This window comes from Mastigoproctus giganteus, chromosome 4 (genome assembly GCF_048544385.1).
Source record: "Mastigoproctus giganteus isolate SK-2022 chromosome 4, ASM4854438v1, whole genome shotgun sequence".
Taxonomy (NCBI): Eukaryota; Metazoa; Arthropoda; class Arachnida; order Uropygi; family Thelyphonidae; genus Mastigoproctus; species Mastigoproctus giganteus.
Window position 1 is genome coordinate 28,474,056 of NC_143578.1, and position 27,445 is coordinate 28,501,500.

General features: G+C 37.5%; 1 protein-coding gene across 3 annotated transcripts in view; it reads left to right on the plus strand.

Annotated features, from left to right (window-relative positions):
* LOC150086501 (protein Gawky-like) overlaps positions 1–27,445 on the plus strand; it is a 382,156-nt gene that overhangs the window by 273,279 nt on the left and 81,432 nt on the right. For all 3 annotated transcript variants that reach the window (XM_090372606.1, XM_090372605.1, XM_090372604.1), the window contains exons 11-12: positions 958–1,092; positions 12,310–12,552. In XM_090372606.1, coding sequence (XP_090228732.1) covers positions 958–1,092; positions 12,310–12,552 — 378 coding nt within the window. The remainder of the gene's footprint in view (positions 1–957; positions 1,093–12,309; positions 12,553–27,445) is intronic.

Consider the following 27,445-nt stretch of genomic DNA (forward strand, 5'->3'; position numbering starts at 1 on the left):
TATAGCCCCTAGTTCTTGAATCGTTTATAAAACATTTTTGCAATTTCCATAAATAAATTAATTCACACTTTCCTGTTTTGCAGAGGATATGCTGGCTAAAATTTTTCAAGTTTTTCATTCATTGGTAGCACTATTCACTGATGCTGTATGATTTTTGTCAGTTTTCCTCACCAACAGCCCAGAAACATGTTGAATAGTGTAAGTTTGTCTACCATTTTTTTTTGCAATCTTGTTGCATTTTTACCAAAAGATAAAGCTTGTAGGGAAAATGAAAGTGGGATTTTAACATTACTAAAAATTCAATATGCAACTCATTGGTATATCGTAAGTTTTTCTTTTTCAACAACTCCAGATAAATACAGTATAAAATAAATACAAAAAAGCTCATCCCTCAGTGTTATTCCAAGTTAACATACAGTTTACCATTTTTTGATAATCCCTTACCACCTAATGTCTATCACGACATATTATGTGACTGATTTATGGTATTATTTATTTTTGGTAGCTGTAACATCCATTTTGTTGTCTTTCTTGAGGTAGAATTTTGTAGGATTTGGAAGAGTAAGTCTCTCTCTCATAATGGATTCCACAGGAGAGGAGTGCAAAAAATGATTGTGTGGCATGTATTAGTTGCCAGCTAAACAAAATAAAATGTTTTAATCCACAGTAAATCGAATAAAAAAAAAAAAAAAAAAACAGAAATATTGAGTCATTTGGAGAGAATTGATAGGGAAAGATACATTTGGGTGGGTTTGATCCCACTCCAGATTCAGGAGAAGTAAAAAGGCTTTCAGATGACACAAAAGTCACTGAAGATTGAATAAAAGTTTTCTATGTTGTGTTTTCTATGTTTCCTCTGCATATAATTTATGGGTTTGAAAATTAACTTTATACCAATCTTTTGTGAGCATATCTGATTTTTTGTCTATAGATAACATGATTTTATTTTTCTTTCAGAACAACTTAATGCAGAATTCCTTTAATGCCCAATCCGGACGCATCAGTCAGCAAAACTTCCCATCACCAGCACAGCTTCGGCACTTAGTATATCAGATACAGATGGCAGTACAAGCCGGACACTTGAATCCACAGGTGTGTGTGTGTGTGTGTGTGTGTGTGTGTGTGTGTGTGTGTGTGTGTGTGTGTGTGTGTGTGTGTGTGTGTGTGTGTGTGTGTGTGTTGATAGAAATTGTAATAATCATTGTTGGGGAAAAAATGTGTCCAGAAAAGCCGGACACTTGAATCCACGTGTGTGTGTGCGCTGATAGAAATTGTAATAATCATTGGAAAAAAATGGGATACATTTTAAGATCAAAACCTCACCAACTCTGTGTTATTAATTCACTTGGAAGAACTTTCAGTTATTGATCATAGCAGTTACACAAATGTGACATATTTTCACATAACTCAAAGTGTGACTGAACTACCTGTCAAAGCAGTCGGCGACTTGTGAAACTGCTTTTTCATCATCCTTTTGCATTATAAAACCATAGCCTGAATTGCATATCATTTAAGTTTTAACTAATTAAGCAGAGTGTTATCTCTTTGTTAAACACATAAGAGAAATTAGATTTTTCTAGTAGAAAGGCAAAGAACTTCAATATCATTGGAGAAGGTTTTCCTTGCGCCTTTCCAATATCTACTAGGATTATGTCATTTCATTTTTATTTACAATATTTGACCAAAGCTACTTACACTCTAAGGTCATGTTAATCATAAAATGTGTAATATGGATATACATGGAATACATGAAAATAAATTAGTTTTGGAGCAAGCAACTATGAACTCTGCATGATAGTGACAATTGAATATGGTATTGCTAAACTATGAATCTCTCACAACACAATATTGTTGATTTACAACAAGTTGGTAAAAAAAAAAAAAAAATGCTGCTGGTCACAGTGGTTGTGTCATTGAACTGAAAAGGATTAAAATATTTGTACTTTCCATTTAAACATGGCAAATACAAAAGATATGGTACTTTACAAATTAATAAAAATAAATTTAAAAATATATATATATAATAAATAAATAAATTTTCAAACTTGATCATCAAATCTCTTATAATAGTTTGCCATAAAGACACTACGTAGAATAGAATCTGTATTTGTTAAATTCTGCAACAGCAGAACTTATTAGCTCCTTAACTGGAGAGAGTCCAAGCAGTGTATTTGCATGGGAGCATTGTTGAAGCCACGTTATGTCAAGAAGCTGGGTATATTTTTACCATGTAGGTACACAATATTTTGTTCATAGTGAACTCAAAAGTAGTTGAATTGGCATCAATTTAATTGTATCTCATATTGTGACTACCTTCACAATGGCCGACCGGGCTAGCCACGTGGGGTAAAGTGCCTGCCTGGCAACCCAAAGGTCGCGGGTTCGAATCCCGCCTCAGGCTTGGATCAAAGTACTGCAAAAACCTTGGGAGGTGCACTATGGCCACAGAAGCCGATGCACCAACAACTACCAAAAATAAATAAATAACCTTCACAATGAGTTGCTGTGATTGTGATGGTAGTCTCAATTCGAGATACAATTAAATCAATGCCATTTCAATATTGTGTATCTGCACTGAACATTCATTAGTGAATTTCTAATTCGTAGTTCTGTGCTTTATGGACATTCACTTAAGTATATTCTTACCACGTGTACACCATTTCCAAAAATTTCATTACTTCCTAGAGCATACTTCTCCCCTCCACCTTTTCTTTCCACTGCATACATCAAGAATTGTCAAACCAATAAAACAAACTTCTCTGCAAAAATATCTAAACGTCCCAAACACTTCCTCGTTCATTTCACAAATGTACGTAGTCAGTTCTAATCCCAATGGTGTCCGTTTCTACCTGCAGTTTGCCAAACTCCCCATACTTTTTCTGACAGAATCTCAGTTATCGGTTGATTCAACCACTGCTCATCTGAGTTGTCCGAATTATTTGCTGTATGATTCCTTTAGCTTCAAAGGTGGTACTTGTGCCTATGTCCATTCTGAAATTCTCTGTCAGAGACTTAGTCATTAGGAATCTCCTCTATCGTTTTCCCTTCTCCACAAATCACTTGGAGCTCTTTGACTTACTCTGGTCCAACTTTCCTATCAGTGAGGTAATTTTCCTTGATGATTTTAATGTTCAAAACTCCAGCTGGCCTCCATTTTATAGTCACATGGACCCCGACTTGTCAAGATAGCAAGACTTTTTCAATAACTAATGACTTTGCACAGATTGTTCATTTACCTTCCAGAATACCAGACAATCCTAACCATGCAGCCAAAATGCTTTTTGCTTTTTTTCTCTCTCTCTTTTTTTTTTTTTTTTTTTTTCTCCACAACTCTTCTAAGTATACAGTTTAGGTGAGTGGTCCTCTGGGTACCTCAGATCACAAATTGGTAATGGTCTCTTCTCCAATAGAGCCTTTCTCTTGTGGCCATTCTCAACCTAGTGTTGTTTGGCATTACAAGAATGCAAAATGGGATGATCTGCGAGATTTGTTTTCTTTTCCTTGGTCAGATTACTGTTTCAACATCTTCTGATGTCAGCATTTGCTCATATCATATCAGTGAAATTATTCTTCTAGGGACGGCAGAATAATTTCACATTATTCATTTATTTCACATTCCATCTTAAAATCTCGTTCTTTATCTAAACTGGTTTTCCAATAAATGTGCAAAGGCTGTTCAAGAGAAGAATGTTGCGTATTATAATTGGTTTGTATCCAATTTTCCAGGTTTGTTTTCTGCCTCCACCAAAGTTTGCAACAATTGTAAAGGATCCATTAATCATTCCAAATTAGATTTTGAAGAAGCTAAGAGTAGAAAACTTGCTTCTTGTTCAAATTGTATTCAGGCATTCTGGTCTCTTGCCAAAGCTATTGGCTGCAACTTTTGCCCATCTCTGTCAAAACCAGATAGTTCTATGGCCACTTCAGCCAAAGATAAAGCTGACCTGCTAGTATCTTCTTTTTCTTCCAACTCGTGCAACCCCCCCCCCCACCATTCTCAGTACACTCCATTCAGTGCCTCCTGTGGTCAAAGGGATGTCTGAAGAATTTTGACCAGACTTATATCTTAAGAAAGCTCCAGGTCCTGATGGTATCTCGCCACCTGTTCTCAAAACCCATGCTCCTGAAGTTATCCTGTTTCGTGTCACCTTTCTTCATTTTCTTATTTCAAAGGTGTTTTTCCTTCTGTTTGGGAATTTGCTCATATCAAGCCAGTTCCTAAAGTTCCATTGCACTTACTTCTACTCTTTCTAATGTAATGGGGAAATCAATTAACCGCCAACTCTTAAACTGTCTAGAAACCTTCCATCTGATCAACCATCGCCAGTATTGATTCCATCAGTGTCAATCCACTGGTGATATTTTAGCTTGTGTTATCCATCTTGGACAAACGGACAAGGACAAATTCAATGGAAACATTTGGTGAAACTCAAGCAGTTGCCCTTGACATTTCAAAGGCTTTCCATCATGTTTGGTATAAAGATCTTCTAAATAAGTGTCTACCTTATGGCTTGTCAACTGTTTTCTCTCTGACCACTCACTGCGGGTGATGGTAGATAGCTCTCTGTCTTCTAACTTCTTCACTAACGCTGGTGTTCCTCAAGGTTCATTTCTTTCTCCCACTCTTTTCCTCTTGTATATTAAAACATTGACTGCCGCATCGGCTGTATATGTCTGACACCGTTACGTTTTTCAGGCTCCGCGTCGGAAATACATTGCCGACACCCACTGTTTCAGTGGGAGCCGTGTCGGCTTTATAGTGCTGATGATTGTTGAAAATTTACTATATTTTTGAAAAGTGTGGCCTCCGTGTTACATGTGATGAAATTTGCATGCCGCTATGAGAAAAAATAAGCGAGTAACTGGTCATTATTTAAAAATTTTATAATTACAAATCATATAATTGTAATTATATTTATTTTGATTTGTGATGTTGTCCAAAACACTCCAAACATATGAAAGGCTGAAGAATACCGTCTGGGCAATACGTCGAAACTCTTTTCCCCTTTCTGCTAACAACTGATCTTCCTTCCGACTCTTTCAATTTTGCGTAACAAAAAACACACATCCTTCTGACTTTCTTGTTGTTTGCATCGATTTTTGTTGTTAGTATATGAGTGTTACCACATTTTGGCTTTTCAAGTTTCTTTTTCTGTTCTATATTTAGCAAAACCGTAACTACCTCTACCTGAAAGCTTCTTATTTTTATTTTTTTCTTTATTTTTATTTGTTAGCACTCATATATACCACGTACAAATTGACAACCGATATTCCGAGTATATATTCTATCGCTAATTTCCGGTACCACTTTACCCCCTTTCTTAGTGTTGTGGCATAAGAACCCATTTGATCTGACAGACAGTGCCTGCCTTTCCCTTATTATAAGCTAGAATAGGAAGCGGTTTTTGTTTGCTTCTTTCCATCTTCCTTTACTGGTGGAGGGTCCATCATCCATTTCTGGGGCATGCTTTGTTGTTAATAGTCTCGCATTTTGAGCATCCCCCCACTTTAGAACAATAATTCCATTTTTTTCTTCCTTGGCAATCATCTCCCCTTTATATTCTCTCATAATGTACCAACAACATGGTTTTTTTTTTTTTTTTTTATGAAGAAATGATAACGCCAGATGGTAGCTAGTTGTCTACGTACATGTGACCTTCATTTAGAAGTCCTTGCGATAACTCTTCGCAGACCTTTGCCGCTAAACCTGCATTTTATATAATTTTCAGATTTACCTGAATAGATCTTGCTCGACAGGTATATCCTTCAGTGGAACATATCCTGAACAGCTTGATTCCATACCTGTGCACTTTATTTGGAATATACTGTCAGAATATCAGCCTGCCTCTCCAAGGAATAAGAGTTTCGTCAATGATGACATCTTTTCCGGGGGAAAATATTTTCTGATATTTCATCTGCAAAACATCTATCAGATGTTGTATCTTACTCAGCCTATCCCCTGGAATAGTGGTTTCATTGTCTGAAAAGTGAATGAGGCACAACAACAATTCAAATCTGTTGCAAGACATAACTTTTGTTACTAAATTATTTTTATAGATAGGTTTGGTTGACCAGTAAGATGCAATACTGCCCAACCTTACTAGTCCATCCACATAAGAAGCCTGAAAAATTTTCTCATCTCATCAGCAGTTGTTAAAACCCACTTTTTTAGATGACTCTGCTGCGAAGCTCGGGTACTCTGAATTTTCTGTTCAGCATATCTGTTTGTTTCCGTTACAGTAAGGTACTTCATCAAAAAATAATGAAAATGCCTCAAGGTGAGTAATGTTTCTTGATATGTCTATTTGCAGTTCCGATTTGCCTGTAAAATCAAATCTTTTTTGGCGTCCTCCGTATTAAGTCCATTCAGTAGCGTCATTTGTTTCAGTCGCTTCAATCTCAGGTTCTTCAGTATTTTCAAATTGCTCATCCATGTTTTCTTCTTCCATCCAGTCTTGAAGCACTTCTTCAATATTTTCCAGTATTTCAGTATCTCCTTCATTTGAAGAAATATCCCAGTCAGGATCTTTTACCAAATCATCAAGAGTCGAAAAAGAAAATTACTAAAAGAAGAGGAACTCTCTTCTTTTAGTAATTTTCTTTTAGCCATTGCTGTTTAGATATTTTTTTTTTTTTTTTTTTTTTTTAACAACACACCTGTACAAACTTGCAGAGAAAAACAACACAATAATAATGGGAATAATACAGTGTGCTAATGAACTTGTTTTCACAAAATCTCTAACAATACTGACAAACTTATTGCAACGTTTGAGAGTTTATTTTATTGCAATTAGTTTTATTGCAGCGTGCAATAAACTAATCACAAACTACCTTCATATGTTCCTTAATAGCATCACACGTATGTGGCCGACACGGCATCTCAAGAAATAAAGTAACCTACTGGGCCACGTCGCTACACATATGCAACACAAAAAAAAGCTCTTGATATTTTAAGCAAAAAAACTGCATAACACTGACATTGCAATAGTTATTTCAGAATTACTAATCAAATTATTTACTAAATATTTTTTGGCCCAGGGGAATTTTTTTTCTTAAACTAGCTTGGCAGTCAACGTGTTAATGACTGACTTCCATTGACCAGAAATCCTATCCATAGTTTTGCCTGCCGCATTACATTACACTTTCCAGTTTGAAAAATCTTGCTCTGCTCAATCAGATTCAACTTCTCGAATATCTACTATCAATTCCTTAAATTCTGATCTCTAAGTAATTCTCCAGTTGAGCAAAGATAACTTAGTTGATTTTAATCCTTAAAGTCAATCCTGTCGTATATCTTGCAAAAAGGATTCTTCTACTCCTATGTTTATCTTCGGTAACACTTTGATTTTTATGCAAGATGATATATATCTCTATTGGGGATTATCCTGAATTCTAATCTCTCTTGGCATTAGCACATTACAAATAAAAAACTGGGTTCTCTCTTTCACTCTCAGCATAACTTTTCTTCCAAACTCTGTACAAATCACAAATCTGCCCTACCATGGAATATTCCCACATCGAGGCAATGTCCCCAAAACCTCTCAGCTTCTAGATTCTATTCAAAAGAGGGCAGTTAGGTTAATTAATGACTCCTCTCTAAAGTCTCTCCACTCCGTTGCATAAATGTTCTGTGTCTATGGGCACTGTTCTTCTGAATTGGCTTCTATAATTTCCACTCTTTTTTCCAAAGCAGTCTGAACACATGCCACAACCAGTCAACATCCTTTTACGGTCCAACTTCAATTCAAACTCATGAAACCAACTTTTCTTCTTTGTCAAGGACTATCTAATGGCCAGACTGTGAATACCATTAAAGAGCTGTACGCCCAAAAGGTAAGGAACATTGAATCTCACCATGATGGCCATCATAACATCAAAATACATCAATCATAATTTCATAACTTCAATTCAAACTCATCAAACAAACTTTTCTTCTTTGTCAAGGACTATCTAATGGCTAGTCTGTGAATACCATTAAAGAGCTGTACACCCAAAATGTAAGGAACATTGAATCTCACCATGATGGAAGAAATGGGAGTTTCCAGAGCTTTGCTCTGGTAGGTTTTGCCACTTCAAGCCTTCAATAAGCAAAATGGTGATATTAAACCAATTGATAATGGCTCCTCCGTAGCCAGGTGGGCAGGAGCAGCAGTGCATAGCACACGCTTCTTGATTAGACTGGGGTTCGAGCCCGTGACCACTAAATATGGAGGATGCGGAAAGGTCAGGGAATAACCACCGCATATCCCCGGAGCAATATGGCCTTAGTTGCTAATGCTCCTAAAAACCAAATAACAAACAAACCAATTCATCTAGTACCTTATATTGCCTTGTGACACAGAAGTGGCATGTTCCTCCGTGTGGTGTGAACACCACACCACACCTTAACCCTTGCTTATGTTGGTTCACACCTAGGTAGTCACTTCCAGTATACTAGGTGTAGTGTTTCATAACTTGCTCTTGGGAGTGGGGTAAGCTCATGGTTACTAATAGTTACACCACCATGAAGGTGCAAGCAGAGTTGGAGGAAATTATAAAGTATATTACAGAAATGTTGATTGCATGTTATAATCTGATGTGTCTGTCTGCAATAAAGTGAGAGAAGAGAATTACTTTTAAATATTATTAGTTAACTAGTTGGCAGTTAATTATTTTTTATTTTTATTTTTACTTTTCACTTTTATTAATTACAGAAATCAACTTAATTAAGAAATGCATAAAATGTTTAATGCGCTATATATATACAAAGGGTACTGGGAAAGTTTTGCAATATGATGCAACAATGAATCACAGGAGGCTGCTTGTTGCTGCATGTTGAGACATGTTCATACGTGCATAGTAGCCGCCGCGCCAAGTCGATGGGCTCAGTTATTCATTAGTAGTGAGAGTGTAAAGTGCTTGCGATGGCATCGTGGTCACGAAATGAGATAAGGACAGTTTTGCGGTATAATTTAGTGCGTGGTTTAACCATAGACCAGTGCTTAGAAGAAATGACTCTTGCACTAGATGATGATTGTCCACATCGTACAACGATATTCAGGTGGTATAGAGAATTCCAAAGGGGAAATTTCACTCTGGAGGATTCTGAGAGGCCGGGAAGGCCACGAACGTCAGTTACGGAGGAAAACGTTACTGCTGTGAGGAAAATGCTTGACGAAAACAGGCGAGTGACCTACCAACAGATAGAGGATACTTTGGGCCTAAATGCACCAACAGTTCGTTCGATTCTGCAAGATCATTTGCACGTGAAGAAACTTTGTTCTCTCTGGGTGCCGCATCAACTGACTGAAGAGCAGATGACACGACTTGTGACTTGGTGCCGGGAGATGTTAAAAAAGTTTGATAAGGGACAATCTCGTTATGTGAACAACATCGTGACAGGTGACGAGACTTGGCTGTACTATTACAATCTGCCGACCAAGGCTCAAAACAAAGTTTGGGTCTTTGATGATGACGACACACCCGTAATTGTCAGAAAATCCTGATCTGTAAAGAAGAAAATGATAGCTGTATTTTTCAAATCGAGTGGAATTGTGGAACATGTCGTTTTGGACACGCAGAAGACAGTCACAGCTAAGTGGTATACTGAACAATGCCTGCCTAAAGTCATTGGATCTATGAAGAACCTGCGGCCAAAGTCAAGAATGGACACCTGGTACCTCCATCACGAAAATGCTCCAGCTCACCGCGCCAAAGCCTGCACCGAATGTTTGACCACGACAGGACTGAAACTTCTCGAGCACTCTCCCTACAGTTCAGACCTTGCTCCCTGCGACTTTGCACTGTTCCCGCATGTGAAAATGAAGCTAAAAGGGAGGCGGTTTTCCAGTGATGAGGACCTTCTACGGGCTTGGGACAATGAGTGTGCTTTACTCCCTAGTGAAACTTGGCAGAACTGGTTTAAAGATTGGTTTTGGAGGATAGAGAGGTGTATTGAATGTAGAGGAAATTACTTTGAAAAAATTAAATAAACAAAGCTGTATTGCAAAACTTTCCTAGTACCCTTTGTGTGTGTGTGTATATATATATATATATATATATATATATATGTATGTATGTATGTATATATATATATATATATATATATATATATATATATATATATATATATATACACACCAATGAGCCAAAACATTATGACCACCTGCCTAATATGATTTGGTCCTCCCTGTGCAGCCAACACAGCTCATACCAAGCGAGGCATGGACACTACAAGATTTCTAAATGTGTTGTGTGGTATCTGGTACCAACCCGTAACCAGCAGATCTTTTAACTCCTGTAAGATCCTTGGTTGAGATGCCACAGATTGGAGTTGCTGTTCCAACACAAACCACAGATGCTCGATGGGATTGATGTCTGGGGAATTTGGAGGCCAGGGCAATACCTGGGATAACTCCTATAAGATCCGTGGTTGAGATGCCACAGATTGGAGTTGCTGTTCCAACACAAACCACAGATGCTCGATGGGATTGATGTCTGGGGAATTTGGAGGCCAGGGCAATACCTGGGATCGAACCAGTCTCGAACAATCCGGGCGGTGTGCCATGGCACATTATTCTGCTGAAAGATGGCACCACCAGAGGGGAAGAACGTTGCCAGAAAGGGTGTACCTGGTCAGCAATGATGTTTGGACAGATGGTAGACGTCAGAGAGCCCAGAACGTGGATGACTGGATCAAGGGTGTCCCAGCAGAACATCGCCCAAAACATGACACTGCTGCCACTGGCTTGTTTTCATCCCACGGTGCATCCAGATGCCCTCACTTCCCCAGGTAAACAATGCACATGTACCAGACGACTTCTTCCAATCACTCAAGATCCAGTTTCGATGCTTGCGTGCCCATTATAGGCTCTGTCGCCAGTGAACCGTGGATACTCAGTGACCTGCGTTACACAGCCCCATTTTCAGCACGGTTCAATGTGTGTGTTGTGATACATTACTCCCGTCACCAGCATTCCAATTACCAGCGAGTTGCACCACAGTTGCCCTTCTGTTGCCATGTACCATCTGGGAGAGCCTTCACCACTCACCTCGAGCATCGATGAGCCGTCGTCATCCAATGCCTCACCAGCGGTTCATGGGTTCCCCCTCCTCGGACCGCTTTCGGTCGGTACTAACCATAGCTGACTACGAGCACCCCACCAGCTGTGACATTTTGGATATGCTCTGACCCAGTCGTCTTGCCATTACAATTTGGCCTTTGTCAGACTCACTTAAGTCCTCTGCCTTTCCCATCTGTAGAACAAGAGTAACACTGATTAACGGAGCTCGGTATCATACCATGTCCCAACCCGCGCATGTGCCGTAGTTCTGCAGTTACTTCGAGTTGCATAACAACTCGCTGGTCATAATGTTTTGGCTCATCAGTGTATATATAAACTTTTGATATTAAAAATGCTTATGAAACAATGTAGAGATTTGGAATCATATGAAAGCTTCATAAAATTGAACAAACACTATCAGAAATTCTATGAAATCAGGAAATTTCAAGCTTGTGTGAGATCTCACAAGGTTAGCATTTTCCTCTCGTGGGTGGCCTACAACCTGCTTCCCAAGCCCAATTTGTTATGCATTTTTCAAAATAGAAATTTTTGTTATATACATTTGTATTTAATTTTTTTTTTTTTTATATATATATATATAGGAAATACAAAATTCCACCAGTTACTACACAGTGCTAATAACATTCCTATTATATGTTATAATAATAGTGTTAAATACTGAGGAAGATTCATAGAATGTGAAAAAGCAATATAGAAAAAATTGATTAGATTATTTAAAATGGATATTTTCAAAAGTCACACTATTTTTTTGCAACTTGCTAGTTTTAAAATCAGGGGATGCATAACACTTGAAGGCTGTGTTGGACCCCCGGCCTAGACCATATGGAATGTACCTTGACTGGTTTTTTTTTTTTCTCTCTTCCTATAAGTTTAGCCACCAGCATTTCACACCATTTGCTCCACTTTCCATCATTCCTCTGAAGGTTGTAAGCACTACAAGAAGATGAAAATATTTCAGTTATTCTCTGAATTAAAAATGCTTGTACATGTCATTAATTGTTTATTAGCGTATAAGTAATAGTTCCTGTGATGTAGCAGCCAATTTATTAATGGTCATATCTGTAGTACACCATACAGACACATGAGTGTCATTGCTGTGATCATTTTAAAGAATTTTATATATTTATATTAAGTAAAATATTTTAATTATTAATAAATTGTAAAGCTCAGAAATGTCAGTACATTGTATAAGTTTTGTGGATTGGTAACTTGCTTTCCTAATCCATAAGTTTAATGAAATTTTCAGATCTTGAACCAGCCCCTGGCACCCCAGTCATTACAACTGCTGTTCCACTTATTACAGCAGATCAAGTTACTTCAGGGTCTTCAGCAGCATCAGCAGTTGCAGTCTCAGCAAGTAAATAAAACTGGATTAACAGTTCCTGGTGCACCTCCTCATCAGATAAATGTTCAGATAACACAGACCAAGCAACGTATAACAAATCTGCAAAACCAGATTGCAGCTCAACAAGCTGTGTTTCTGAAGCAGGTAAGGACAACATGTATGTAAGCCTTTGTTTAAAAAAAAATTATAAATAAATAATATATTTATTTATTATTGTGTGCTGCAAGTACTGTGACGTAAACCATTAGACACATTTTTAATTTGAAAAATGAATGTTTTTCTTTGTTATTTTTCTGTGTTGCTGTCTTGGTAACACATTGTTTCCTCCAGTGAGACAGCAACATTCTTTAGCATGAGCCTTGGGCTTCCTTGCACCATATGGCCATTACTTATTTGTGTTAACAATGGCCACATGTGATGCAAGGAAGGAAGCCTATGCCTTATGCTGCACCAGCCAAAAAAAAATTTTTTATTTTTAATAATAATAAATAAATAAAATAATAAGAAGGAAAAAATGTTTTTAAATAATTAATAAATAAAAGAAAAGGAAATGGACAACCTAAGCGTTCCCCTCCTCCCGCGGCGCCTCCGTAGCCAGGTGGGAAGGAGCAGCAGTGCGCAGCACACGCTTCTTGATTAGACCGGGGTTCGAGCCCGTCACCACCAAATACGGAGGATGCGGAAAGATCAGGAAATGACCACTGCATATTCATGGAGCAATATGGCCTTAGTTGCTAATGCCCCTAAAAACCAAATAACAATAACAATAACCCCTCCTCCCGTAGGTAATTAATTATCCAACTGACCTTTGAATTTCCCCAAACTCAGCCTCTACCACCCATGCAGGTAACTTATTCCAATAATTTATAACTTTCTGGCTAAAATAAAACTTCCTGCGATCCAGTCTAAACATCTGCCCCCACTCCCCATACTTGAAATTATGGCTCCTAGTTCTAGAATCATTTATAACTGTGAAAACTTCATCCTCATTCATTTTGCTTATGCCCCTCAGAGCCTTAAACGCCTCAATCAAGTCTCATCTAGGGTGCCTAGTTTCCAAGCTCTGCAACCTACATATTCAAAGTCTTTCCTCATATGGATGCCCTTTTGCCAATCTCACCAAGCGAGTTACCCGTCTCTGGACCCTTTCGAGAAGAACAGTGTCTTTCTTTAGGTGCAGTCTTCATACCTGAACAGAGTATTCCAAGTGTGGTCTAACAATAGTCTTATTCAATGGGATTATGATGTCCTTATCTAATACAGGAACTCCCCGACTTATGGAAATTCGACTTTATGTAAGTTTTTTTTTTTTTTTTTTCCAGCCGGTGCAAACTTAAAAAAATTGTGGAAACGTGTTGTGCATCCCATAGGAATAAATGGAGGTATTGTGAACCCAATAACGATTTTTTTCGCTGTATTTTGCTCACTGACAATTTCGGTGTATTACTAAGCTATTTATCTCTCTAAAAAGTCATATTTATAATGGAAATTGCACTACTCTTTCATCATTATCATATGTTCCCATTTATAAGAATCAACACCTTTGTGATATTTTTATAAAGGACGTTTCTGGAGGTCACAACCAAAAAACGATATGCACTTTTCGGTTTATTGAGCTTTTCTCTTATCTTATTGCATTTGCGATAATACCAATAACTGCAATTGTGTGGGTTTTTACGCTATTATGGTGAAATGTGTTCCCTTTCACTGAAATCTTCAATCATATAAAAAACAAATTTTCCGAAACTTCTCTTCATTCCTATTTACATATTACGGTGATGAAGGGAAAGCGGCCAACAAAAAGTGCAAGTGGTGGTAGTGCCAGGAAATGAAACAAAATTGATTTAGAGACGAAGATGAAAATGATTAAGAAGTACAAAGCAGGACAAAGTTTGTTATCTATTGCAAGGGAATTAGGTCTCGCTGCTTCAACAGTGAATACTATTTTAAAGGACATTGCGTGTATAAAAGAACATGTCAAAGGATCATCACACTTAAGATCAACAGTGATCACAAACCAGCGTTCAGGTGCTATATCGAAGATGGAACAACTGTTAATAATATGGATGTAAAATCAGATCCAGAAGCGAATGCCCCTGATTCTAATGACCATTCAAGCAAAGGCAATAAGTATTTATCAAGATATTAAGGATAAGTACGGCGAACCCGAAACCAAGTTCCTGGCAAGCAATGGGTGGTTTTTATAGGTTCAAACATCGCACTGGTTTTCACAACGTTAAAATCTGCTGTGTAGTCACCAGTGCTGATTCTGCAGCAGCAGATAAATTTTGTGATGTGTTGGAAAAAATTATTGATGAAGGCGGATATTCAATGCAGCAAATTTTTAACATTGATGAGACTGCTCTGTATTGTAAAAAAAATGCCAGATCGAACATACATTGCCAAAGAGGAAAAGACAATGCCAGGTTTCAAGGCTTCAAAAGATAGGGCCACTCTCTTGCTTGGGGCTAATGCAGTGGGTGATAACAATATCTCTCTTTGAGGATTAGTTTAAATGCTGCTTCATTCCCGAGGTTGAAAAATATTGTAAAATCAACGACATTCCTTTCAAAATTTTGCTTCTATTAGATAATGCTCCTGGACATCCTATGCATCTAGATGATTTCAATTCGAACGTGAGAGTCATATTTCTACCGCCAAACATGACTTCACTCATCCAACCTATGGATCAGGGTGTTGTTTTGAATTTAAAAGCATACTATTTACACACAACATTTGCTCAGGCATTGTCTGCAGTAGATGATGAGAAAAATTTTACGTTAGGAGACTTTTGGAAATCTTACAATATTTACCACGCCATCTTAAACATTAATAAGGCCTGGACAGAAATTACCAAACATTTAAATGGCACATGGGAGACAATATGCCCATGGCATGTGAAAGCCTTCAAAAGATTTGAAAAAGAAGAATCATTTGAAAAGGTTACAGATAAGATTGTAACGGTTGCAGAGCTCATTCAGTTGGAGATTGGTGCCAAAGACGTGGAGGAATTAATAGAGGAAGAAGAGAAGGAATTATCTAACAAAGAACTTATTGTCTTGCATGTAGTGATAGTGAAAGAAGAAAATGCCGGCGAAACTCAAGATCAACAACTAAAGGAGGAGGGGCCGAGACATTTCATGAAATTGCTTCGGCAATGGTGAGGTTTGAGAAGATGGATCCTGACAGCGAATGGTTCTTAAAAATTAACAGGCAGGTGAATGATATGCTTGCTTGGTACAAAGAAATCTACGATGAAAAGAAAAAAACCACTGTCCAGTCATCCATTAATATGTTCTTCCGTAAGGTTGAGCGGCCGACCCCTTCTAAATCTCCACAGCCCTCAACCTCCGCAGCGCAATAGTTATCAGCTGAAGATGTCAATTCTGGCAACAGTGCTCAAGAGGTAAAACTTACTGATGTTATGCCTGTCTCCTCTCTTTTTTTGTAATTTTATAATTTTGAAAATTTTTAAATTGCACTCTCTCTTGTAATTTGTCCTGTGTATGAGATAAATTGAATAAATACAATAAATAATTCTATTTACATGTTCATTGAACATTTCTTTTTTGATTCAATCAGTTCAATGAGCACAGTTGCGAGTGCTGCACAAGCATGGAGGAGATTCCGACTTACATAGTATTCTGCAGAACGCAACCCTTATGTAAGTCAAGGAGTTCCTGTACTAGTAAAAAAAAGTAAAGTGCAGCCATTATCAACCCACCGCAGGATGGAGGCCTCCTCAACAATTCATGCTGAGGGAAATGGATCATAATCTGCCACGCTGGTCCAGTGCGGTTTGGCAGATCGACCGTATTCAGCAGTCAGGGGCTTGAATCCCGGTCTACTCAAAGAGCGTGTGCTACTGCACTCCCGCTCCTGACCACTTGGCTATAGTACTTGAGGTTAAGCTCACTTTAGAAATTACTTCATTATTCACAAATTGATTGAAAGTTACTAATATCAGTTTTAATTTAATATTTTCAAATAAATGAATACACCTTTCATCGGTGATTTTGCAACCGGGGTGAGTTGTGTGTTTTTTTTTTGTTTTTTTTTTGCAGCTGCGAGACTTGCTGAATTTTGAAATTGTGTGAATGCAAACATACTAATTTTAAAAAAATTAATTGATAAATAAAATTCAGCATTACTGTGTTTTTTTTTTTTTTTTTTTTTTTTTGATGCAATAATATTTTCTACTGCTACTTATATGTTACCTGATTCAGCTTTATCAAATTTTAGATTCAATTAAATTTTTGATTCCACAGAAATTCTTCACATTTGAGTTTTGAAGCCTAAGTCAGACAGTTGGGGCCTCAGGTACCAAGCAATTTATTAATGACCTAGCATTCCCTAGTAATTTTATACAGCTCTTTAGTAATATACCAGTTTACTTAGCTGTTATCTTTAATTGCGTTTTATTTTAATAAAACAGCTTTTCACAAAGCAAAGGCCCAGAAACAAAACGCCTTCCTTTTTTTATCTCTTATTGTAACGTTACTGATCTAATACCCTTGCTATCGCATGTTGAGCCTATAAACCTGAGAGAAGAAAGTGACACTCTCAGGGCCAAACAAGTAGTAAAAAAAATAAACAATAAAAAACCTGTAGGAGTAGTAAAATTGCTAACTACAGGGGTTCAAGGGAAGGTCACATTTAACCAATATACAGATGATTCAGAAAACACTAAGGCAATAAAGACAGAAGATAGATGTGGACCCACCAAAAATGCCAACATACCTTGTCATACTTGCACCAGGAAATTGCACATTAATCTCCATTTGTGATCCATAAAAATTTATAGGGTCTAGTAAGATCCTCTAAGATAGTTCAGTGCCTTAGATTTGGGGATATACTAGATGGAAACAGCTAATCCAAATGCCCAGAAAAGTTGTTAGCAAACACATTTTTTTTTTTGCTAACAAATGTGGTAGCAAAAATAGCCACATTATCTGTGCTTTCCAGCCACAGATAATGTGGCTGGAAAGCATGATTGCCAAAGCTTCATTGAACAAACAGCTTTAATAGCAGTCATTGTTAAAATTTTACAAGATGTGGGCTTCAATGAGGTTGTGGAAGATTGATGCAGCTATTAAATTCACGTAGTGAAACTCTCTTAGATGAAAACTTACTTGGAAAGGGGAAAAAAACACTAACAGACAGCTCACTCATGAAAGCAGAACAAAGAAACTAGGATGGGTTTTCGCTTTAATTGATGAAGCACAGTCAATTATTAGAGAGAGAGAGAGAGAGAGAGAGAGAGAGAGAGAGAGAGAGAGAGAGAGAGAGAGAGAGAGAGAGAGAGATCCCTTACTAAATGAGAGTTTGCATGTTTGTAAGGACCTCAGATAAATTGCTTGAACGTTACAGGAAAATTTATAGAGAGAAGTCTAGTACAGTCAGTCCTCGTATAACACGTGTTTACAGTACACGAATTCGATCATACATCATTTATAAATAGGGGAACGATATCTTATATAGTGTGAACCGAATTCGCTTATGCACGATTCGCCTTTGTGTTTACAAGAAATGGCAGTCGAACGCGGAATCACCTCAACCGAACACAACACGATAGGAATGAAGAGAAGATTCTGAAAATGTATTTATGTTTTTTATATCAGTGAAGGGGAAACACATTTCACCATAATAACGTAAAAAGCAACAAAATTCCAGCTATCGGTATAATCGCAAATGCAATTAGATCGAGTTTACTACCAGTTTATAACAGATTCCACTAGCAGAAACGCAAATGGAAATTGGTTTTATTGTTTTATGGTAGTAACCCCCAGAAATGTGCTTTAGTAAAATGTGAGGTGTTAATAGTGTATTTCTATTTAGGGTGTTGTTTATTCAGTTGCTACACGCACGCAGCTTAGTTTGTGTATCAAGCGTGCCTCCTCATTTTGTAATTGTGCTTTATTCCCTAAAATTGAGTAAAATACTTCAAAGGTGTGAAAAGGAGGTGTCCTGGTGAAGACACTGCAGATTCAGAGAGAAAAAGAAAAGCAATATCGATAAACAGAGGCGGACTGGGTCAAAAATTCTTCCCCATGAAAATTTATAGTGGCCTCATATTATGGTTTATGGCCAAAATCACACTGGCCTCCGCCTCACCAGGGTTTCCCTGGTAAGGCTTATGGCCAGTCTGCCTCTGTCGATAGAGAAAAAATATGAAATTGTGAAATGCTTCGAGCAAAATGAAAGATCGTGTGATATTGCATGTGCTACAGACCAGGAGCGGATTAAGGTCAGTTGAGCCCCCGGGCACAGAAGAAAATATTGGGCCCTTTAAAAAAAAGAGAGAGACAGGGAAAATAAAAATACATGTTAACCATTTTTTTAAATAAATAAAAAATATTATCTACTATTAATGTTTTATTTCCAATAAAATTTGAATATAATATATGTATAATTTAATTAATAATAGCATAATAATAATCACAAAGTTTTGAACTAATATGTTCAACTAATTTGTTGGGGTTTTGCGTGGGCCTTTCAGAAGTCAGGGCCCGGTGCGCCTGCCGTTAAATCCACCTCTGCTACAGACCTAAATGAGGCAACGCCGAGAATTACAAAGAATGCAGAGAAAATAAAAACAACTTAAAGTGTAATTAAAATCCATTAGATTAAAACAGAAAGAATTGGAAGAGATGGAACGGCTGTCATCTGTTTGGATAGAAAATCAAACAAAAAAACAAGTTTGCTTACGATAGAAGCAAAAGCATTAGCAATATTTTATTATGTAATAGTCGTAATAAAATACTTACGTATTTTATTACGATTATTTATTGTGTTTGGTAATGTTTTGGCTACAAATGTGTGTTCAATCTTGGGTGGTCGGCACCTAACCCTATTTTTCCCATAGGCCCTGTTGTTTGTATTGCACGGTTTTGCATTGCACGAGGGTTTCTAGGAACACAACTATCGTGCTATACGAGGACTGACTGTACTCTGCAAAGTACAGTACTGAACTTCTAGCAGTAGATATACAGGCAGTTCCGGTTTTACGAGTTTTTTTTTTTTTTTTTTTTTTCCCCAAGTATCAACAAAATCGAAAATATGGACATTAATTGCAAAAAATGAATGTTAAACATTCATAAATACCTTATTTCAAACCACACACACACACACACACACACACACACACACACACACAGCTATACTATACAGCGTATCCCGTTTTACGATATTAATCTGTTCCAGAGACACCATTGTATTGTGAAAATATCGTAATGTGAACCCAATAACACGTTGTTGTTTTTTTGGTAATTCGTTCCACAGCCTCGGAAGTTGAAATTTTCACTATATAACTGTCTAAAAGGTCATTTTTATAGTGTAAACTGTATTAGTTATCAATTCAAATTATTAAAATGCACTACACTTTCATCGTAATTATATGTTCTGTTATAAGAACCTATTTTGAACGGCTTTGTGATATTTTCCTAAAGCACATTTCTGGAGGTCACGACTATAAAACAATAAAAACAATTTGCACTTTCCAGTTTATTGGACTTATCTGTGTACTGCAAGCAATTATAAACGGGTAGTAAGCTCCATGTTAGTGTATTTGCGAAAATACTGATAGCTGAAATTATGCGGTTTTTTACATTATTACAAGGAAATATGTTTCCCCTTTACTGAAACCTTCAATCATATAAAAAACAAATTTTCAGAATCTTCTCTTCGTTCCTTTTTTTTTTTTTTTTTTTTTTAAGCTCGTAAACATTTTGCTCTGCGCAAACTGTGTCAGTTGCGACACTGTTTGCGCAGAGTCGTTTTGTGTGGCGTAACAAACCGTGTGCATGCCATTAAAAAATGCTTATGCATGTTATTGAAATTTATAAATATTTGTAAAATAATAAGAGGGGTTTACCTCAATATAGTACGTAGAACACTTCCGTATGATACCCTCCAGAAACTAAACGAAAAACTTACATTACAGTAAAAATAAATAAAAAGCCAATTTAACACAATTAAAATCAAATTAACACAATTAAAAATCAATTTAATGCAATGTGAAAATTAATTTAAAAATTTAACGAAAATTTTCAAAATGATTTTCCTTCCTGAATCTGACAACGCTTTTCGACCGTATGTCGTGATCACGGGAATTTTCATTCCTCTGTCATGTGTGTGTGTAATATTGATATCAATGTAGAATGTATTGAGCGTTGCAGTTCTGATTCATACTATGAAATTTATAAAGAAAAGAGAAGATTATCTTGGAAACAAATGCCTCTTGAAGCATTTCTGAAGAAGACTACTCCTTGTGCAACAAACAGAGTGCCGAGCCAATAATGAGTGATCGAGGAGTGTGCATTTAGCCTATGATGATGAAGAATAAACATTCTTTAACATTTGTAAGTCATAAATAATTTCTTTATTATTATAATTTGCTTGAATTTACAGGCTACGTTTTCATTTCTCTGGATAAATCGATTATTGTTTAAACAAAACTAATTAGTTAACTAATTTCATTGTTGAGAACGTAACCCCTATTTTTAACATTGTGTCTATGGGAAATAAATTCCTGCTTTACAAGCACGCACTAGAATGAATTAACTCAAAGTCGGGAACTACCTGTTTTTGTTTTTTTTTTTTGAAAAGTTTATTGTCAGCACCAATTACAAGATGCCTCCAGTAGAACAAACTGATGTAATATGCATACATGTATCCAGCAAAGCAATGAGGCCAACTCTCACACACCATCCAGTAATATCTTCTTTCTTGGTTAGTTAACTTTTTTTTTTTTTTTCTTTACAGTTATTCTTTATTTTTAACATTAAGTAAATTTTACGATCCCTGTGAAGTTCTATGCATACAGTTATCACAAAATAATACTTGAGCAGCTGAACTGGAGATGAAAAATTTTAGTAGCAGCTTTGTATGACATTATACATGAATAGGCTTAAGTTAGTTGTGTGTCTTATTATTATATATATTCTTATTGAAAAGTAATTGTTTAACACATTTTCATTTATGCAGCAATTTTTCTGGAATGTATATCTACTGTGCTAGACAGGGAAAGCAACATATGGTGGAGAAATATAATTTGTCAAATAGAACATGTATATATTGGCAAAGGACAATAATTAGCTAGACCCCCAAAACCACAGATGGCACATGTGGCCTCTTGAAGCCAAATGCTCACTCTCATCTTGTTAAGACTCTAGCCACTCCAGTTTTCGAGCCAGATGCATCATCAGCACTATGTGCCAGAGTTTTCCAAAGGAATCTCGCATGGTTTGAGACTGACCAGAAGAAGATAGTAGTAGTAGTAGTAGTAGTAGTGGCATGTGATGCAAGAAAGCAAGTGTATGAGCTTATGTAGCATCAGCCAAAAAAAAAAAAAAAATCACACCATTCCCTCCAAATGCCTGTCCAGTTCCTCCTTAAATTTATTCAACCTATCAACTTCCACAACTACAGATGGAAGTTTGTTCCAGCAATTAACCACCCACTGGCTAAAGGCAAATTTCCATACGTCTATTCTACATCTATCCTTTCTTAATTTCAATTTATGTCCCCTTAGGTTCGTAATCTGAACAAGTGCAAGGATCCCATGAGAATTCAGCGTGCTCAACCCATTCAAGGCCTTATACACTCAATCAGATCACTGCACAGGTGCCTAGTCTCCAGCCACTGCAATTTACAGAACTTAAGCCTCTCTTGGTAAGAGAATCCCTTCATTCCCCTCACCAATCTTGTTGCTCTTCTCTGTACACGCTCAAGTAAATCTACACCCTTCCTAAAATGAGACCTCCAGACCTGTACGTAGTACTCAAGGCATGGCCTGACCATTGCCTTATACAGAGGGACAATCACCTCCTTTTCCCTGCTAGCAAAATTCCTATATATCATTGACAAAACCCCATGACCTGCCCTGGCAGCCTGTCTGCATTGCTCAGAAAACTTCATATCTGACTGCACAGTTACTCCCAGGTCTTTTTCATTTTCTACCACCTTAAGTGTAGAAGTAATCCCCAGAGAAACATACCACACAGTTGGTATGTTTCTCTGGGGATTACTTCTACCCATGTGCAGTACTTTGCATTTGTCAAATTTAAACTGCAGTAGCACACTGCCATTTCTATCATTAACAACCCTTTCAGCCGCCTCCGTAGCCAGGTGGGAAGGAGCAGCAGTGTGTAGCAAACGCTTCTTGATTAGACCGGGGTTCGAGCCCGTCACCACCAAATGCGGAGGATGCAGAAAGGTCAGGAAATGACCACCGCATATCCCGGAGCAATATGGCCTTAGTTGCTAATGCTCCTAAAAACCAAATAACAAACAACAACAACAAACAACCCTTCCGACCTTTGTATCATCTGCAAACTTCAACATTAAGCCTGATATACCTTCATCAATAAATATACAAAACAACAATGGACCCAGCACCGAACCCTGTGGAACTCCACTAATAACATTAGTCCACGAAGAGCAGCACCCATTGACTACCACCCTCTGTCTTCTCCCACTTAACCATCCTTTTATCCATTGTAGCAACTTACCCTTAATACCATTCTGCTCCAATTTGTACAATATAGCCTTTAAAGTCACATCTCTTCACTGCAAGTGATTTCAAGCTCGGTTTGAACAGTTCTCCATTATAAAAAATCACAGTGATAAGAAATAACGAGGAATCACTTTTGTTGCCAACTCTGTAAGCAGTTGAAAATATTGCATTTTTCTTTGCCATTGATACTCCTTACTCTCTGTCCTATTTCACTGTCTGGAAACACCTTCCTGAACAGCACACTTCAGAGGCAGATTGTTATATCATGAACAATACCAATTGGCTTCCAACATTATGAGATAGTTGCCCTGTTTGAAACCCAAAACATGTTTTCTGATTTTTGTTCTATGCATTGTATGTGCTTAATTTTCTTCGCACTTATTGCAAATTTAGTATATTAGTATTATATTATATTATATTAGTATATTAGTATTAACAATGGCCACATGGTGCAAGGAAGTCTATGGCTTATGCTGCACCAGTGTCAAAATAATAAAATAAATTAAATAACAAGAAATAAATAAAATAATAAGATAATAATAAGAAGAAAATTATAGGGGAAAAAATTAATAAGAGAAAAAGAAATAGACAACCTATGTGTTTCCCTCCTTCCGTAGGTAATTATCCAGCTGACCTTTGAATTTCTCCAGACTGTCAGCCTCTACCACCCATGTAGGTAACTTATTCCAGTAATTTATAACTCTCTGACTAAAATAAAACTTCCTGCAATCCAGTCTAAACATCTTCTTTCCCCCCCCATAACTTGAAAATGTCCTCTTTCATTTTGCTTATACCTGCTGATGCTATCGAGGCAGTGTTAGGTTGGTCTGAAAACTGCTAGCGTGGGGGGGAATTCACAGTCTAAAAGGTTAAAAGTAGCCACAGGCAGAGGTGAAGGTAATTCTTACACAACTTCTATTATAATAAGTAGCGACCTGGAGCGAGAGGTGCTGTGGATTTCAGGGATTGATGGCAGACATCGTGAAACAGGTGGGTATATGGGATGTGTTAGGGTAACTAATAATAAGAATAGGTACATGTATACCAATGCTAGAAGTAGAGTAAATAAATTTGATGAATTTGAAGTGTTGGTCAAGACATCAAAGGCAGATATAGTTGGGATATCAGAGATGTGGTGTCTCACTGATATTAGGAATGCAGAATTGGAATTTGGGGAGTACAATGTGTACAGGAAGGATAGACAGGATAGGAAGGGATGAGGTGTCATGCTGTTAATTAAGAAAAACATAAAATTAAAAGAAGTCCAGTTGATATAGATGAACAGTGCACTGTTGAGTCAGTTTCGTGTGACATAAGCAGTGCAAAAGCAAAAATAAGAGTAGGAGTGTGTTATAGGCCTAATGACTCGAATGAGTACAGTGAACAATTGTACAGAGAAATAGAATGGGCTAGTAAATCAGAATGTCTTATAATGGGGGATTTTAACTTCCCAGATGTTGACTGGAACTTGTGGGTTGGTCACTCACACACTAGTAAGACTTTTGTGGATTTACTGGATGATTGTTTTCTGCAGCAGTATTTTCGAGAGGCAACCAGAGAGGGTAATACTTTTGATCTGGTTATCAGCAGTGATCATTCGCGTATTAAGAATTTGCAGATGAAGGAACCACTAGGTGGCAGTGATCACAGTGTACTGATGTTGGATTTACTTAAAGATATAATTACCATCAGGGGTATTGTAAAGGAAAGGGTTTTTGCTTCCGTAAAGGTGAGTACAGTGGGATCAACTGACGATGTTACCAACAGTGAATTCTAAGTGGGAAGCATTCAAGGAATTAATCGTGGAAGCTACTAAAAGTTTCATACCTATTGAGAAATATTGTTCGAATTTTCAAACAATATACGAATTTCGACTTGTTAGAAATTAGTTTTTTGTAAACAAAAGCAGTTTATGGTAGCTACAACGTCATGCAGTATGATTGATGACTTTTGAGGTTATGATGAACATCGTGGCACGATCCAATATTCCTTGCATTTCGAAGGTACAGCTCTAAAACGGTGTTCGCAGGCCGGCCGCTAGTTAGTACACCGGACCGAACCTATTGGTAACTCTCTAGGAGGCTTCCGGATCAGCTAGTGTATGAACTTGCTACCTCTACTCTGCCAGATAGTGACTGGAGGGAGTCAGAGTAGTGTGTACGTGGGGAGCATTGTCGAGGCCACGTTATGTCGAGGATCTGGTTATATTCTTACCATGTGTACGCCATATCCAAAAATTTCATTACTTCATACAGCCAGTTCCACCGACTTTTTCTTACTATTGAATACACCATGAATTGTCAAACTAATAGAGCAAGCTTATCTGCGAAAAGATCTAAACCTCCCAAGCACTTCCTAATTCATTTCACAAATATACGTGGTCTCAATTCTAATCTTAACGATGTCCAACTATCGACCTATCTCCCTAACAAGTTGCTTGGGATAAACAATGGAAAAAATACTTAACACCTGACTAATGTGATATTTGGAGACTCAAAACATTCTGAGTCCAAGCCAGTATGGTTTTCATAGAAGTAGATCGACGCTTGATCTCATTATCAAAGCGGAAGCAAATATTCGGAACGCCTTTCTAAGAAATTGAACACTTTGTTATGATATGCGTTGACATCGAGAAAGCATTTGATACAACTTGGCATTATGGGATTCTTCGGGACTTACGTAAATCTGGTCTTCGGGGTCATCTCCCGAAATTTATTCAGAACTTCCTATCTAACAAATCCTTCCAAGTCCTCTACCACTCGTCACTTTCTGGAACATATGTTCAAGAAGAGGGTGAGTTCCCCATGGCTCAGTGCTGAGTGTAACACTTTTTGTCCCAATTGTATACCTAACACAGGTGATGCATACCTGTATGCTGATGACCTTGCCATCTTATGTCATTCTCAAAATATGTGACTTATTGAGAGACAACTACAAGGCACCATTAATAGAATAGTCTCTTGGGCCAAAAACAATGGCTACAGAATTTCTAAATTGAAAACAACTGCAGTACACTTCTGTCGTAAACGTACATTGCATCCTGATCCAAACCTTCAGTTAGACTCCCATTGTATTACATTTCAACCAAGTACTCATTTTCTTGATATAATACTTGATAAAAAATTAAACTTCCTTGAACATATAAAATATATTCATACCAGCTGTCTTAAGAAATTAAATGTTCTCAGAGTAATCTCCTCTATGTCATGGGGTGCAGCTCGGTACATGTTGCTACATTTATACCGCTCATTAATTAGATTCCGCTTAGACTATGCATCTCCTGCATATGCCTCAGCCAGGTGTACTGAAATGGCTTGATCCCATTCATCATAGTGCACTTCGAATAGCACTGGGTGCCTTTCATACATCTCCCATCTTAAGTCTATATGTGGAAGCCAATGAACTGCCGCTAGACCTTTGGCAACAAATTCTTCTCCTAAATTATGCCACTAAAATCAGCAGCATTCCACATCACCCGATATGGCAATATCTCTTCAGACCAAAATGGGAAAGCCTCTATCGAACTAAATCACATCTCAACAAACCATCTGGCATTAGGCTTCGAGCTCTAAACACTAGTTGGGGACTCAACATGAATAACATAATGCAGGATACTAGCATGCAAATCCATCCATGGCAAATACCCACGATACATATTAAAAAATATTACCAGAAATGGGGAAACAATAATCTTCCAGATATTAACATCAGACAATTACATCTGGCCCACTCCACTCAGTTTAGGAGTTATGTGCAGCTATATACAGATGGATCCAAGACTGCCAGTAAAGTTGGTACAGCTGTTGTCCTGCTGGATGCTATCATCACCAAACAGCTCCCCTCAGAATGTACTAATTATACTGCTGAGTTGTATGGTATTTTACTAGCCCTGGAGAAAATAAAAGAAGCCTCATATACTCAATCCATAATATATACCGATGCATTAAGTGCTGTGAATTGTATGCAATGTGAACGCCCCAACAGTCATCCTCTGGTACAGCAAATCTCGACTCAGTTAATGGCAATTCATGCACGTGGTCACCACATAATTTTTTGTTGGATTCCTGAACACTCTGGAATCCCAGGAAATGAACAGGCAGATTTAGCTGTCAAAAATGCTTCAAATCCTCTCTCTTCCAATTTCAGGACACCTTATGTTGACTATAAATGCATTATACAGCAGACCTCTAAAGAACGGTAGAAACGTATATGGGAAAAAGAAACAAATAATAAACTTTTTTGAAATAAAGAAAGAACCCAAACAGTGGCGATCCAATCTGAGAGGAAATAGAAAAGCAACTGTACTAGCGTGACTGCGCATTGGTGTCACATACCTCACTCACAGTTATTTATTAAGAAAGGAAGATGCCCCACAATGCAGTAACTGTTCATGTCCACTCACTGTAAAGCATATCGTTATCGAATGCCCACTACAGCTAAGACAACGAAAAAATGCTTTCTCCTTACTTCAAAAGTTTGCAATCAATTAACACTACATAATGTTCTAGAAGATCGTCAGGA